Source organism: Mustela erminea, chromosome 4 (assembly GCF_009829155.1).
Source record: "Mustela erminea isolate mMusErm1 chromosome 4, mMusErm1.Pri, whole genome shotgun sequence".
NCBI lineage: Eukaryota > Metazoa > Chordata > Mammalia > Carnivora > Mustelidae > Mustela > Mustela erminea.
The window spans coordinates 57,000,837-57,017,560 of NC_045617.1; the positions used below are offsets into that span (position 1 = coordinate 57,000,837).

General features: G+C 37.2%; 1 protein-coding gene across 6 annotated transcripts in view; it reads left to right on the forward strand.

Annotated features, from left to right (window-relative positions):
* Positions 1-16,724, forward strand: part of SHPRH (SNF2 histone linker PHD RING helicase) — an 88,912-nt gene that overhangs the window by 66,548 nt on the left and 5,640 nt on the right. For 3 of the 6 annotated variants that reach the window (XM_032339308.1, XM_032339309.1, XM_032339314.1), the window contains 3 exons: positions 12,114-12,206; positions 12,989-13,075; positions 14,047-14,225. In XM_032339308.1, the coding sequence (XP_032195199.1) occupies positions 12,114-12,206; positions 12,989-13,075; positions 14,047-14,225 (359 nt within the window). Of the gene's footprint in view, positions 1-3,031; positions 5,677-6,496; positions 6,782-12,113; positions 12,207-12,988; positions 13,076-14,046; positions 14,226-15,146; positions 15,375-16,724 lie in introns of those variants that run through there. The other 3 variants (XM_032339310.1, XM_032339311.1, XM_032339313.1) reach the window with 3 other exon arrangements.

A 16,724-nucleotide genomic window follows, 5' to 3' on the forward strand; every position in this document is an offset into this window, starting at 1 on the left:
TAGAAATCTCATTCACATACCAGGGAGAGGTTGGGCTACTGAGCAGAAAAGCTTTAAGGGTAAATGTCCTTGTCAGAGGATGGGCTCTCCTAGTCATGTCAGAAAGAACAGCTACTCCAGATCCAACTGCAGAAGCAGGTGACCCAAGTAAGGTGGAGGAGACAAGGTGACAGAAGCTGAAATGGTAAGACTTGAACGTTGGAGTTGTCCAAGGGGACAGACAGTGTCCTATGTAGAGTTGAGATAGAGTTAGGCACCAAAATCCCTCCATGAATGAAAGGTAGTGTTCAGTAAATGAGAGCAAAGAGTAGAATTAGGGGATAACTGGGTTTCATGAGGCCCAGAAGAATGGAAATTTTTACAAAAATGAGAAATAATGATCTGAAACCTGCATCAGAGACCAGAGGACACCAGTAGTCATAGTTCAAGAAAGCACGGTGCTCAAAGGACAGCCGGGCTCTAATTATAGCAAGGAAGTAGAGCACAGTATTTCTACAAAAGGTTAAAAGTGGGACAGAGTGTGTTGACCATAAAGCACTAGTAATGGGGAACTACCAGAGTTGGGAGTGGAATGAAAAGAGTGGGAGGGTGGAGAATGGGAGGGAACTGTAGAGCAGTCTGGGAATAACACAACTGGCAAGGTTAAGTGATGAGAAGATCATGATTTCAAGGGGTCGTGTAGTTCTGCTCCCTCTCTGGGAATCCCCTGGATAAATGTGTATTTTTAAATCAAATGCCAAAGAGTTGCTGAGTGAAGAGGAAGGTGGTCTGTGGTGCAATCTGCTGACCAGCCCTGATGAGGCATTTGATAGTCAGGCTTGATCCTCCTCCCCGCCCAAAGAACTGCTTTCCTCCCAGCTTCCCTCTCCCTTTCTTCCCAGTCCTGCACTATTCCTCTCCTTCCCTTAAAAATAGTTTTTCTTAGCCCTTCTTTTTCTTCTTCTGTCTCTTCCTTTGGCCTCAGCCATCCCAAGGGCCACCGACGGCACTCGTGGCTAAGAAGGGCTGCTGACCCTTAGGTAAAAGCATTCATCACACTGTAAGGAACGAGTGTGAGAACTGCTGTGTCAGGCTTCACGCCGCGAGGTTTAGGAAGTGATTGCTCTAGCTACCAGTAAACAGCACAGCCTCTGTGAGACTGAGTCATGGAGCCCATCAAACCCAAACACCTGTTCGTTTTATGGCACCTTTCCTAGACACACAGGAGAGAGGTCAGGACAGTTACATTCACTGTCCTGTTGGGACAGGAATATCAGTGTACAAATACTGTTTATTATTCTCTTCTTCCTGTCTTTCCTGTGTACTAATAAACACATAAATTAAAGCATCTTATAAAAAGTTATGATTACAGAATTTACTGAAGTTAATTTTTTTGTCCTCATAGGTGCATGTACACTTGTATTTCCTTTTTATTAAACATAACTGATTATTATACCCACTATGCTTGTAAGTTTTATCCGTCTTCCACATTCTCACATTACTTCTTGCCACAGTTACTTCTGCTTCTCTCGCTGCCTTTACTGTCACCATTTGTTCCTGCCACTTCTGCCTTCTGCTGCCTGTCCCCTTTTCTTTTTTTTAAAGATTTTATTTATTTATTTGACAGACAGAGATCACAAGTAGGCAGAGAGGCAGGCAGAGAGAGAGGAGGAAGCAGGCTCCCCGCTGAGCAGAGAGCCCAATGTGGGGCTCGATCCGAGGACCCTGGGATCATGACCTGCGCCAAAGGCAGAGGCTTTAACCCACTGAGCCACCCAGGCGCCCCATGCCTGTCCCCTTTTCTAACTTCTGTCACATTTCTGCCCTACTGTCTGCCACCTCCTCTTTGAAGCATCTGCCTATTGTTCTCTCAGACACTCTCTGCTTCTATAACTACCCTGCTGAACAGTCATATTATCTGTTGTGAAGTTGAAGGAGTAATCATATATAAAATAAAGATAATTCTATATAAATAAGTAAGGCACTGTTTTAAAATTTTATAAATATTAGTTCAAACTATTGTTAGCCCTAGGAATTTTTCTTTTATGTTGAATTTCAAATCTCTGGCCTTTATTACAATGCCAAGAAGTAATTTTTTTACTTTGTTGAATTTTTGTATCATCCGAAATGTTTATTTCACTCTAAATAGTAATGTCAAGACTCTCAGAGCATACAGTATATCACACATAATCATATAGCTGGTCTTGGAAAAAAGATATTTGGAAAACATAAAGATAGTATTAAACAATATAAGACATTTTTTTCTGCTGATATTTCACAATATAAGGAATCCTATTGATGGACAATAGACATAAACTGAATATTGCGATCACAGTGTTCCCTTCAGCAGACACATGTAAGTTAAAGATTGTATTTACTCTAACGTCTGTGTGACAGTATTCCTAAATGACCCTTGGAACCTACTGGGCATTTCGCAAAGTAAACAAAATTCCCCTTGCAAGTTCTGACAACTGCCAGGCATTTGGGATGGTGAAGTAGGCTTCCTGGCAGAACATACACCCCACGTGGCATGTTCCTTGTGTTCTAAGTTTGGATAGGTTTCATTTTTGTCAGTGGAAAGCCTGACTGTATGATGGACACAGTTCTTATGTCATAAGAAGTTTCTATCCAGGAGCAAATACTCTACATGGGTATAGCCGCAGCAAAACAGCAACCTTTCCACCCATCCTACACACAGGCACAACTGCTTCATCTTCTCAAACTTTGGAGTGTCAAATAACTGGCCTGCTTCCTAAAATAAAGATTTTTGTCAGGCCCCATTCCCATTTAAATTTTTAACTAATTAGATCTGACATCTTGTCCAGGTATCTGCATTTTTAATAAGTAAGTTTATTGATGATAGAGCTGTCTTACACAGCCTCTTTGTAGAGGGGGGAAAAAACAAAACTATATTTCTGCACTCACACTCCCTAAGAATTTTAGCAGTATCATGTGTCACATTGTAAATGTAGAATTCTGTTGTTTTTCTTGAATTTTTGTTCAGTTATTCAAGGATGACTTGTGAAGTCTATCTTGTACTTTCTAAATATAGTGAAACATCTGGATGGAAAAGAACTGATTCCAAAATTGAGACTGGGCCTAAAATAATTGGGTGAATATAATCCATAAGCTTTATTTATTTGAGTATACTTAAGTATATCTAAATATTTTTATATAAAATACTTGTATATGGACATTAACTGGTAATTTTAGAATGTAATTGTTTTTGTTAGAAAAATGGCATGAGTAAGTATAATTATAATCACAAAAAAACATTTTCTGTTCATTGGCCAAGTTAGTAATTCTGAACTGTTGGGGCTCAGAATTACAACTCAATTACAAATTCAGAGTCTGGATTTAAGTTAGCAATAGCTTACAAAAAATCAGACACACAATAGAGAGTTTAAGATGTAAATTATCTTTATGAAGTTACCATTCTGAAAAACGTACACTTTGCTGGGTATAAACTCCATTAATGTGGAAAGGACATTGTTCGTGAAGTGGGGACTTCGGTTTATTCACTACTATATCCCCAGCATCTAGAAAAATACCTGGTAAGTAACAGGTCCTCAGTAAGTATAAATGGTTGGATGGATGGAAGGATGGACGGACGGATGAACCAGATAAGCAGTTGATTACTCTTTTTACATATAATATCTCTAAAAGCCTTTGGGTACAAATAAAATTTTTGACTTTTTTCTAGTTGTTAACCTGTCTCTTTAAAATCATTATGCAAAGTGTTTAAAGAGACAGAATGATATTTTCATGGCCTAGTGCACTTGTAAGATTTCCCACTGCATGGGTGGCATTTCCATTGAACTTCATTCAAGTAGCACGTGAATGCTTGAAGAATCCGGCCCTTGCCCCAGGCATATGCTTGAGAAGTGATCCTACTTCATGAAACCAGTCATGCAAGCTCTAAAACTGCACTAAATTGTATCTGTCACTACTGACATGGGTTTTTAGCATGGTGAACAGGTGCAGACAGAAATAAAACAATGTTAACTGATCTTACTCTGCAGAAACTACTATGGATAGCACAGGCTCATTCAAAGAGTAAGATGTCTTTCAAAAAGAAGTGTCCAGAATAAAAGTAACAAAAGTCAGGTAACACCAAAACAGAAACAACTTTATACTGAACTTTCGAGTTATTTGCAAGTTATAAGCCCACAGTGAAAACCTAGAGAAAAAAATCTGTTATCTGTCACCGTGTTAAAATCCAGTTGGTCATGTTACTGGTTAGAGGACATAGTTCCCTTTTTGAGGGGGGAGGGGGATTAAGTTGTTTAAATTTGTCTTCTTTAAAGTGATGTTTTTCAGTCAGATGAAATCTTCCCAAAAATCTCTAATCTCAACTCCTTTGTAGTATGTTTTAATGACTGCAAAACTCAACCCATGTAATAACTGGAAGACTAAAATAAAACCTGTGCTGTGTTTCAAATGGGATTGCCTTACCTCTCACAAAGCTGAAACTCCTTAGCTATGGCAGGTGCCACTGGTTAGGCATCCATATGACCCTAGAGCAAGAGGAGGCGCTGCGGGACCAGCAGCACCCAGCTCTCAAGCCCTGACAGATTCAGAGGGCTGGTGTGCCTGTGAGGTGACAACTTTAAGTTATAGGCCTCCCTCCCATCCCCTTGGATCTCTTGTCCATCTGTAAGAAATAAGGGAAGACAAAAAGTTTATTTATTTTTTAGTGGTAATAATTTACACAAAAGAAAAATAAATTCAGAATAAAATGGAATGCAGTTGTCCTTCATTCTACCTTATTTGCCTTGCCACTATGATCAGTTTCTGGTTTTAGTTCTAAAGATCACCTGTATGACTTTCAATAAAACACATAGGTTTTGTTTCTTAAAACACTAGGACACACCGGATCTGCTGTCTCCTCACTTCAGAATATGAGGAAATTAGTGCATCTGTTCCTCTTTCAGTTTTTTGTCTCTCTTCTACATCCTAATTTTTGTTATAGTATCATATGGTATCATTTTTATATTATGATGTTCAATAGCTTTCACATTTTATTACTTAATTATCAGTATGTCTTCCATATCTACAGGGAGTCAGTAAAATAGTGAACAATATTATACACTGTAGAACCATGCAGAGTGATTGAAGTCATGTAGAAAGGAATATGATTCTAATCTTGTGGATTTAAACTTTGTTTTTGAAGAAAAACCTTCCAAGCACTCCCATCTAATGGAACTTCTGACGTTTTTCTGGAAAGCTTTCTTGATGTCTGTGTCAACTTTACCTGGTACTAAGATCCCTGTAATGCTCATTGTAGTATTTTTTTTCACTGTGCTGTACACTTAAAGAAATTTTATCATGATGAGTGTGTGAATGGCAAATTCCAGAAAATTACTTCATTTTGCTTTCACTTTTGAGTGGTAAGTGACTGACAACCTCCTTTAATGTAAGCCATGATTTGATATGTTTCACATACTAGTGTGTATGTATTTAACATATATGGAATATTTGTGTGTAAGGTCTCTAAATATATGTATATTGACATAAAGTAGTTGCCAAATAATATTCTCTAACATTTGGTGAAAAATAAGACTGCGTTCATCATCTTCACTGTTCGACTTTCTTCTAATGTTCTTCAAGACCCAGCAGCCACTTTAGCCGTTAATTCTGCCAGTGGAGCAAAGCCATAACCATGCGAATCCGTAGATACTACAGCGAAAAAGTAAGAGAGGAATGTGGACAGATTAAGTAAATAGAGAACATAGAGGGACTCAAGGGAAGAAGGGCAGATTGGTGACAAAGGGCTGTAATACAAAGCAACAGTAACTTTCCTGTCATAGAGCACTGGTTTTATTTCTATAAATCAAGTGCAAATAGCACTTTGCTGCTATAGTAGGGAGATTTCATATCTTCTCTTTCCTTTCCTGCCTTCCCTAAATAGGGATTCTCAGCCATAGGAAGTAGGCATGAAGGTAATAGAGCGAAGCCAACCACTGCATATCTTCTACACCATACTCAAAAGTTTTACCTATTCCCTCCTCTTTCCCCAATAAGAAGACTTTAGGGAAGGAAAAGCAGCACTTCACTCTACAAATGACCTGATGAGATATGTAATCCCATTCTGGATGGGTGGGGAGGAGTGTTGGTCAAAGTCTAAATACTACTTGATAGCATTATTACTAGAATTCTTTCTGGCTACTGAATATATGACAAACAGAAGTGAGTTTTCCATCCTTTTAACACATTTAACAAATTTTAACTCAAACTTTAGATTCTTAGAATTTTATAACAGAAACCTAAGACTGTAGAGCTACTCAATCAAGTTTAACTCTGTGATGAAAAAAAGCTAGCTGCACTTATTTGGAGTAGTTAAGAGGCTGCATGGCATTTCTGATCTTTAGGTATGCAACTAGACAACCTTTAGGCCAGACTTCATAAGAAATATTCTTTGTTGGCCTTTGGTACTAATGGGTATCTGCTGTTTTTTTCATTGCCTCGACTTCTACCCAAAAGTCTAGAGCTTTTAACTTTGTGGTTTATTTTCCAGAAAGTGGAAAGACTGCCTGTATATATGTAGCTTGGAGACCTTGTTCGGTTTTGTTGATTAAATTATAAGCAAGAGAACAAAGATTTTCATAAAGAATATTTTGTATGATTCTTTTGCTATAAAGGAAAATTCCTTTTTTTTTCCCCCATTAACTGTTAAAGTACTCTTGACTGCTTACCTCATGAGTGGAACACCAGGAAAGGTACTGACTTGATCTGACTGATGACGCGTCATACATCTCCCGTTCTGGTTCTCCAGCTGACCTTAGAAGTAGTGCCTTAGGGAGAACAACCATGAAGATATGGTCTGGGGAAGGCAGAGGACAGATGATGTGTTTTTACTCCAAAGCTGGGTCTTCATCATTGATGTTTCAGAAACATGAAGAAAAGCCAAGCAATCATCACAAAGTAAGGGTTGGTGGCTGTGTATCTGGAAAAACCAAAGAGACTCTCAAGAAAGGATGGAAATAAAGAAAGGGACAAGAATTTCAGGGCTCCTGGGTGGCTCAGTTGGTTAAGTGACTGCCTTTGGCTCAGGTCATAATCCCAGAGTCCCAGAATCATCCCACATTGGGCTCCCTGCTCAGCAGCAGGAGTCTGCTGCTTCCTCTTGTGCTCTCTCAATCTCTCTCTCAAATAAATAAATAGAATCTTGTTGTTGTTGTTTTTTAAAGGAATTTTAGAAGAGGACCAATTATGCTTATAATTAAAAACAGCTTTATCAACATAAGTGTTAAGAAGTAGTCTGGCAGTCTTGTGGGATTTCTATTCCCATGTATCCTCTTCACAAATATTTATCATCCCAGCTTAATTTTGCATTCGTATGTTTACTCATACAGCTAAAAAAATAAGTTGGACTGAGGCTTCCAGTTTATCTGTCTTGAGAATATTCATACTTTGGTACGTTGTTAACACCTTGCATAGGGATAGATTCTTGTGCACAATTCCTCATCCTAATCTCTTTTGTGCCCCTTCTGTGATCTCCTCCAGCCCTGCCTGTATATAACCCATCCCTTCTCTGTGCTGTAACCTTTTTTAACAAACAGTACTAGTTTCTGTAGCAGTAGCCACACTGAATAGTCTTCTCAGAAACTGACAGATGGGGTTCCTGGGTGGCACAGTCGGTTGAGCCTCTGCCTTTGGCTCAGGTCATGATCTCAGAGTCCTGGGATCAAGTCCCGCATTGGGCTCTCTGCTTGGCAGGGAGCCTGCTTCCTCCCTTTCTTTGCCTGCCTCTCTGCCTACTTATGATCTCTGTCTGTCAAATAAATTTTAAAAATCTTTTAAAAAAAGAAAATGACAGATTTGAGCCAAATTTCATTTATGCATTTTAGATAGAAACATTAAAAAGAGAAGTAGAATGTGTATAGTACTCATTAAGATGTTATAATAAACCATTATTATAAACCATCTTTTTTGTTGTTTTCTATATTCTGTAACATGATTAGAGGGTATGTTTTGGAGAGCAAGGGAGTGTATCTTTTGATCTTTGTATATCCAGTGCCTAATATAGTTCTTGGCATTTTGTTGAATAAATAAATGATTTGAATAATCAAATATGAACTTACTTGAAATATTGGAGAGATTTGAGTGATGAGGAAAATGCAGAAGAAAGTCTGCCCTCTTGTTCACTTTGACTCTGCTATAAGACCAACTGTAGTCTTTTCAGCATTATTTTGGGACTCTTGCTTTTTTCATTTGGAAGTAAAAAGTACAAACAAAAAAGAGGGGGGAAGTTCATGAATAAGGGCATAATGTGGTATGGGAATCTAGGTTCCACCAGGTTTGGGCGCCTGGGTAGCTCTGTTGAGTAAGCATCTGACTTAATTTAGGCTCAGGGTTATGAGATCAAGCCCCACATTTGGGTGGAGCCTATTTAAATGAAAAATGAAGAAAGAACCATGGCAAGACAATTGAAGAAAAAGCTGCTCATCTACCCAAAAAATCCCATTTCCCTTTTGAAATACTAGTTAAATGTATAGCACAGGAAAATCTTATAGAAGAATAAAGAATACTTAATTTTAAACCCAGTTGTCATTCCTCAAACATTTGTGAGTTACTGTAACTAATATATATTAAGATAGCACTTTTGTTTACATTATTGCATTTAACACAATAATTTACATTATTGCATTTACCACATATAGAGGTAAGAAAATACTGACAACATAAATTTAGCATATACAGTATACAAGAGATCTTACAAATCAGTAAGAAATGAAAACTTAGGGTTTTGGGGTGGTTTTTTTTTTTTTTTTTTGATTGGCAAAAGATAGGAATACAGTTCACAGAAGAGGAATTCTAAATGGCCAGTTAATGATATTCAGATTCACTGTCAGGAAAGTGTAGACTAAATGAAAATTTGGCTCCTCATTTCACCTATCAGACTGGCAAAAATTTGAATTTTAACAAGTGTGCAAAGAAACAGACATTTTTAACCACTGGTTGTTAAAGTTCCAGCATTTTTTTAAAAAATTATGTTTTTAAAGATTTTATTTATTTATTAGAGAAAGTGAGTGAGAGAGAGAGACAAGGAGCAGGGGAAGGCACAGAGTGAGAGAGAGAAGCAGACTCCCAGCGGAGCAGGGAACCAACATGGGGTTTGATCCCAGGACTCCAGGATCATGACCTGAGCTGAATGAAGGCAGATGCCTAACTGACTGAGCCACCCAGGTGCCCCAGTTCCAGCATTTTTAGATGGCAATTTGATCCACCAAAATCTTCCAAAATCCAAGTATCTACTAAGTTTTTTGAGTCTTTAACCAACAATTCCACTTGGATGTGCCTATCCAACAAAAATATTTTCCCATGCATCCAAAGCTATAAGAACAAGTAGCACTGAAGTATTGTTTATAATAGCAAAATGAATGCAAGAATCTAAATGATGTTAATAACCAAATATTTAATAAATTGTTATGCCCTAAATGTGCAGTTGAGGTGAAGTAAAATAAAGGTCCTACGTGAATAGATTACTAAGATACAAGTTAAAAGGCCACTTTATAAAACATCTTTTTACAAATGTTTGTGGAATATATATGTATTTTTATATAAGCTTCAAAAATGCCTAAGGAATCTAACAGGATAAATGCAATTCTTAATTGTGTTTTGAGAGGGTAGGGCTTTAAAAAAGGATTTAACTTCTTTAATTCTGTGTATTTCTGTTAGCTTAGTTATCCAATAAGCTTATTTTGCTTTTATGTAATTTTTTTTAAAGTCATCCAAAATGTGCTTGTGATAGATATAGTAAATAAAATAGAAACTTGATCCTTACCTAATTTCTATTCAGTTTTTCTCCTATAACTTACTGCATTCTGTGTTAACTTCTTAGGTCAGTAATCCTTCATTGTGCATAGCATTTTCTTTCGATTTAGCAACAAATTGGGAATTGTTATTAAAATAAACTCAACAGGGGTGCCTAGGTGGCATAATCAGTTGAGCATCTGACTGTTGGTTTTGGCTTAGGTCATGATCTCTGGGTCCTGGGATTGAGGCCTGTGTAGGGCTCTGTGTTCAACGCAGAGTCTGCTTAAGACTCTCGCCCTCTCCCTCTGTCCCTTCCCCAACACATATGCACACATGTGCTCTCTCTCTCTCTAGTAAATAAGTAAATCTTTAAAAAAAAAAAAAATCTTCTTGCAACTGGGAGGCAACAATTTTAATGACAATTTATGATAATTTAAATGTCTTCAGGTAGTTTAATATAGGAAATGATTTGGGCGCCTGGGTGGCTCAGTGGGTTAATATAGGAAATGATTTGTCTTGACAAAAACTACCTTAACAGATTAGCCTAACATAAGGATTGTGCATTTATTGGATTTGTTTTTTAAAGTTATGCATGGCCTGCATGCTCAAACCAAGACCTGCCAGTATACGTGGGCCACCCACTAAGAAGGCCATCCGTTGTTCTTACTGTCAGTGACCACTTCTGTCCAAGTGGAAGAAAAGGTTATTAAGGTAGTCTCACTCCCCATGTAGCTTTCTGCCAAGCGGAGCTTTGGATTTCTACCCTTATTATTCTTTCATAGTAGAAGTAACTGGACTAGGACCAAACGGTTCCAAGCTGTGACATTTGCAAGGAGTCATTGAAAGTTACCACTGAACTGTCCAAATTTTGATAAAAGCTGATGTTCTGGTCTTTTCCTTCACAGAGTTAGCACTCTAGTTTGAAATCTTGCTTATAAAAGGTTATTGCTATATTTTCTTTTGAACTTTTTGTAAGAAGCAGCTTAATAGATGGAAGGTTTCATAGTTATGGTATTTCATTTGAAAATATTTTTGAAAATGAGACCTCGCAAGGGATATGAATGTTTCTCTCTAAACTCATTAAACAATACATCATGCTGATTTCCTGCTTTCTCTCATTGGAGACACATTTTGCTCTATTTAAGACACTTTAGACTGCAACAGATCCTTTATATTTTTTAACCTTTCCAGTGTGATTGACAATCTGCGTATCAGAAAAATAATTATATAGACTCAGGATTTTAGTTTTAGGGTTTTAAAACTTGTTCCATAATTCTGTCTTGCTAACTTCAAATTGATATGCCTTTCTTTCTTGTTTCATTGATGTATTTTACCTGTGAGTGTCTCTGTAAAAGTGGTGCAAGGATTCGGATTGAGAAGAGTAATGCTGCTGTGGGAATATTTTTACTTTTTGGTTAGATCTGCTCGCGTGAGATTATCTATGTCATTATCTGTGCTCATACTTAATGTCTTAGAAAGATAAGAAGTTACTGAGTATCTGCTCTGCCAAGCGTTCATTTAAATGCTAGACAAGTATTTCTCTCATTTAGCCTTTATAACAATCTTTGGAAATAGAATTATCATCCCTGTTTGACAGATTAGGGAACTAAGCCTTGGAAAGAGTAGTCTGCGTAAAGAGCAAAATGTGTAACTGGTTGGTCAATTTTGAATTTAGATTTGTCTCAAAATCCCATGCCCTTAATATCTTCATACCATTGCCATCTCCCAGAACATTCCAGGAGGAAAACTTTCTCCATGAAGGCTACAAAAACATTTGCTCATTTCCTCATTTTGTTATTTCTTCACTTTCTTTCTTTTCATACTTTTATGATGGAAATGGTTATAGAAAATGCAAAAAACCACTCATTGAGTGTTTATCTAGCTTTGTAGAAATCTGCTGCTTTCCAAGTAGATGTCATTTCTACCTCTGTCTCTATCCTTTGTAATAAAGAATCCTTCCCAGGTTGGATCCTTCACAGTTTACTTACACTGGAGTTTTGATTCATTGTATTAATACCCTGGTATCTGAAGTGAAAAGTGTTTCTAATATAAATTCTGCTTATCTGAAATAAGAAAATCTTGTAACTACAAATCCTAGCCACTTTAACTAAAAATCTTCTCTTCAGAATCATGTCACTATATGACTTGCTGATGCGTTTCGTATTTAGTTTTCTTGGGGTGTAAGTTTTATAGCATCTACAGTTTGAGGCTAAAGAAAATTTCCAGCAAATACAAAATAAAGAAAAGTAAACACATATGTACCTGATTGTTTTGATACACATGTAGTTTTGGTAATTCAAGTGGTTTACATTGGTTTCCTTTTCTATTATAAACTAGATTTTATTAGTGACATGTTTCCTTGTTTGTGTTCAAAGGGTAGCCATTCTACAAAAGTGGAAGCTGTGGTCAGAACTCTGATGAGAATCCAGCTTAGAGACCCGGGCGCTAAAGCACTCGTCTTCTCAACGGTACGGTCAATGCTTTTATCCTGAGTCTTAGCTCAGACTGGCTTTCTGTCTCTGATCAATTTATATCTGAGAACTTGTGTGTAATGTTCACCATAATATAGTTGAGATTTAGAATTACCTCTAGATTTTCCATGTTCTTTTTTTTTTTCTATGTCCATAAGATAGAATTATTTTCAGAGAAATTTGGTGATGTTTTATAAAGCAATTTCTATAGGTATATTTCCTATTAATATGTTTCATGGGGACTTTCTAATATTAATATGTTAAAAATTACAGTATTTTATAAGGCAATTTCTATAGGTACATTTCCTATTAATATGTTTCATGGGGCCTTTCTAATATTAATATATTAAAAATTAAATCTATAATGTCGAAAGTCATTTCACAAGTAAAATTTGTTGCTTGAGAAAAAGAAAGTTAAAGTAACCCACTGAATAAAATATTGAGTAAAAATTCTAGTTTTTAAAAGGTAAGCAGCTATATCCATTAAGCACTCCATTATTTACTTTCTATTATTTATATTTATCTTAATTCAGTTCGCAAAGACACACATATCTTTTATCCCATCTTTAACCAGCATTTGATTTAAATCAAACAAGGGAAAAAAACACTATCCTTTTGATAGTATGAAATAATATTGATGGAACCACATTTGAAGGTTTGTTTTTATGTTTTCTTAATTCTGAGGTACAAAAGTTATTTGGATATAGTTCCTTTTCAACTCCTTTTTATGTGAAAGCTATGTGTAAATATTTGTTTTCTTACTGTTTGATGTGTTTTAGTGGCAAGATGTATTAGACATTATTTCAAAAGCCCTCACTGATAACAACATGGAATTTGCTCAGATCAGTCGTGTTAAGACATTTCAGGTATGTCAGGATTTTTCTTGCTTTTTGGGGGGCGGTGAATTTAGTTGCAAATTGAAACTGCTATTAAAAGTTTACTTGGATTTATTGTTTTGTGTAAGGGTTTCAGTTACTGGTTCATTATATAATTGACATTCAAAAGCAAAGTAGAGAAACTGTAATTATATTCTATCCATTTATACCCATAGCAAGATTTTTTTTTTTTTCCTAAGATCTTCTGACTTGAGGTCATTTGCTTCAATAAAGGAAAAGATGTCCAACAATACACCTGTTGAATGGACAGGCCCCTCATGCTGGGGTTAGGTCCTCAAGACACTGTCAGGCAAAACTCTGTGTGGTCAAATTCCTTATGTTACACTCAGCACAACAATAGGTGTACACCCTAAGAGACAAAAATACAAAGAAGACCAAGTGAAAACATAGCAGATTCATGTCTCTTCTCATCCTCATTCTGACACATTCTCTCGTTCTCTCTCTCTTTTCCCTCTAAGCTCATATAGTTTAATTTGCATATATCACATACATGTATCTTGTGCTTCCATTATATCATAAAAAACAAGGGAGCTTATGTGACACTTCTTCTCATGAAGTCAAGCAACAAGTTTACATTTTCTAAAATTGGTAATTTTACATTTAATTGTCTTAATTGTTAATTTCACAATGACCTGGATTCTATTATGGTTCTTTTTTTTTTTTTAATATTTTATTTATTTATTTGACAGAGAGAGAGAGAGATCACAAGTAGGCAGAGAGGCAGGCAGAGAGAGACGGGGGAAGCAGGCTCCCCGCCGAGCAGAGAGCCCCATGTGGGGCTCGATCCCAGGACCCCGAGACCACGACCCGAGCCGAAGGCAGAGCTTAACCCACTGAGCCACCCAGGCGCCCCTATTGTGGTTCTTAATAAGACCTATAATATACTGCTCTTACTTTTAAGTGAGCCAACTAAAATTTAAATGTACCTTTCTCTTTTTCAGGAGAACCTTTCAGCATTTAAACATGATCCTCAAATCAATATTTTGCTGCTGCCCCTGCACACAGGTTCTAATGGATTAACTATCATTGAAGCAACTCATGTTCTCTTGGTGGAGCCCATACTGAACCCTGCCCATGAGCTTCAGGCCATTGGGAGGGTGCACCGAATTGGACAAACAAAGTAAGAACTAAAATTAGCATCAGTTACATTTGCTTCATGTGTCTAAGATACAAATTGGTATTTAAACTCATTTATGTTTATTACAACCTATTCATTTTTAATCACTTATTTACTAAGTTTTCAAGTATATGACCAAAAGACATTTTGAGATTTCCAACCCTCCCTCCTCCAAACAGCAAATCCCCAAATTCTCCCAGATTTTTGTCTTTCCCCCTTCAGTCTATCCTGATCACCTCCTTAAAATATTTAAGATAGCTGCAGAGTTGAAGGCATCCATCATGACTTTGATAGAATTGATTTTTGATTGTGTAAAATAACCTGTATTTAAAAGAAGGCATATTTCATTCATGACTCCTTTTTAAATTCTTCCACTTAGAAAAAGTCAGTCCCTTAGGTCTATTCTAAGACATATTTAGTTTTAGTTAAGGCTCAGCCTAATACTGGGCCCAAACCTAATAGTGTATATTGTGTAATAGCTACTACTTTTATTCAAATATCAAAATAGACAGTTATCTTTCATAAGACCTCTTAGTGTATTACCTCCTAGACGTTAGATACCTTGAATGTTTAAAAAACACCCATATTGAGTAGTCATTAAATAAATATTGAGTGGCAACTATATGTCACTCATTATGCTAGATACCGAAGACTCAAACTGAGGAAGACATAATCTGTTCCCCCAAGGAGGTCACTGTGTAGTACAAGAAATATGGCAATAGAATGTACAAAAATACAAAGAAGTACTGTGGTAATAAAAGAAGGGAGTGGTCGGTTATGCCTAGAGAGTCAGGAAAGGCTTCATTTTGTTGAATCTTAAAGGAAAAGTTCTTTCAAAGCTGGGCTGGAAAAGGTGCTCACACAGCTAAAGAGAGAGTTGCATGTGCAAGAACGCAGAGGAGATAAACACCATGATTTTCCTAGGGGCCATAAGGAGTTTGGCATTGCTGAGGTATAGAGTATGTGGAGAGGAGTGACAATAGATGCCATCTTCGTATGACCTACTCAAAAAACTGGATTGCTCTGGAAGCAGTTGCCTGGATAATAAATGAGGACTTTAGTTTTCAGCAGAAGAGACATGTTCATCAAACAAACCTGTAGTAAAATAATGGCAAAGTAACATAACTGTAATAAACACACTTGTTCTAAGTACTATGGAGTGTCATTTAAAATGCAGTTATATTTTATTTGGTTTGGGGGTTTATTTGGTTTTTGTTTTTTGGTTTGTTTTTGTTTTTTTTTTTTCTTATATTTTTAAACACCACTTTCTTTTCTTATCAGTGTTTTCCAAAGCGTAGACTGGGTTCCGGTCAGATGTAAGACCACAGTCTAAAAAGGCCATTCAGCATTACCCGTGCTTCCCTAGTAGATAGATTTTTCCACTTTCTGAAGAGGCTATCGTAAAAGTCTTCTATAACTTCCTGCCCCACTGATGAAAGTCTTGCCTCATACATGGAAAACAAATAAGGTCTCATCTTTTCATCACCAGTTTGAACAGTTTACCTGCATCAATACCCCCATATTTATTCAATAAATTTTTATTGAACACCTTCTGAGATCCCCTCATGGAACTTAATTTCTAGTTATGACAGTTGGTAGAGAGACAGATAGTAAACAATAACGTAAGTAAAATATATGCTGTTAGGAGCTTGAAAAGTAGAGCAGGGTAAGGAGGATTAAGATTTGGCTAGGGGCCCCTGAGTGGCCCAGTTGAGTAAATGTCTGACTCTTGATCTCAGTTCAGGTCTTGATCTCTGTTTAAAAGAGAAAAAAATATATATTTGGCTGAGCAGGTTGGCATAAAAGATATTATTTTAGCGAGGGAGAAAAATAAAGAGGGGGGAGGAGCAGAGGGAGAGACAGAATCTTAAGCAGGCTCCACAGAGCCCAACTTGGAGCTTGATCTCCCAACCCTGAGATCGTGACCTGAGCCAAAATCAAGAGTCAGAAGCTTAACCCACTGAACCACCTGGCGTGCGAGCTTTTGTGGAAAAGTTAACATCTGAACAAGGACTTGAAAGAGCTGAGAAAGCCATGCAAATGTCATTGGGTATAATATTCAAGCAAAGATCACACACAGTGCAAAGACTCGGTCAGAAGGTACATTTGAGGAATAGCAAGGAGCCAGAGTTGCTAAAGCAGAATAAGCAAAGAGGAGAAAATAGGAGATGAAGTTAGAAAGTAGGAGAGGGGGTTTTATAGGGCCTAGGAGGTTGCTATGAGGACCTTGCTTTCACTGTGTATATAAGATAAGGAGCCAGTGCAAGTCTTTGAGCAAAGAAGCAACAAGTTCTAACTTAAGTTTTGAGAGAATCGCTCTGAGTGCTATGTGCAGGGCCAGGAGACTGGAAGCAGGGAGAACAGTTAAGACACTGTTGTATAGTCCTGGTTAAGAGTTAAAGGCAACCTGGACCATGGTAGCAGCAGTGGAAATGGCGAGAAGTGATCAGGTTCTAGACATACTTCAAAGGTAGAAGCAGTAGTTACATGTGGATAGACTGG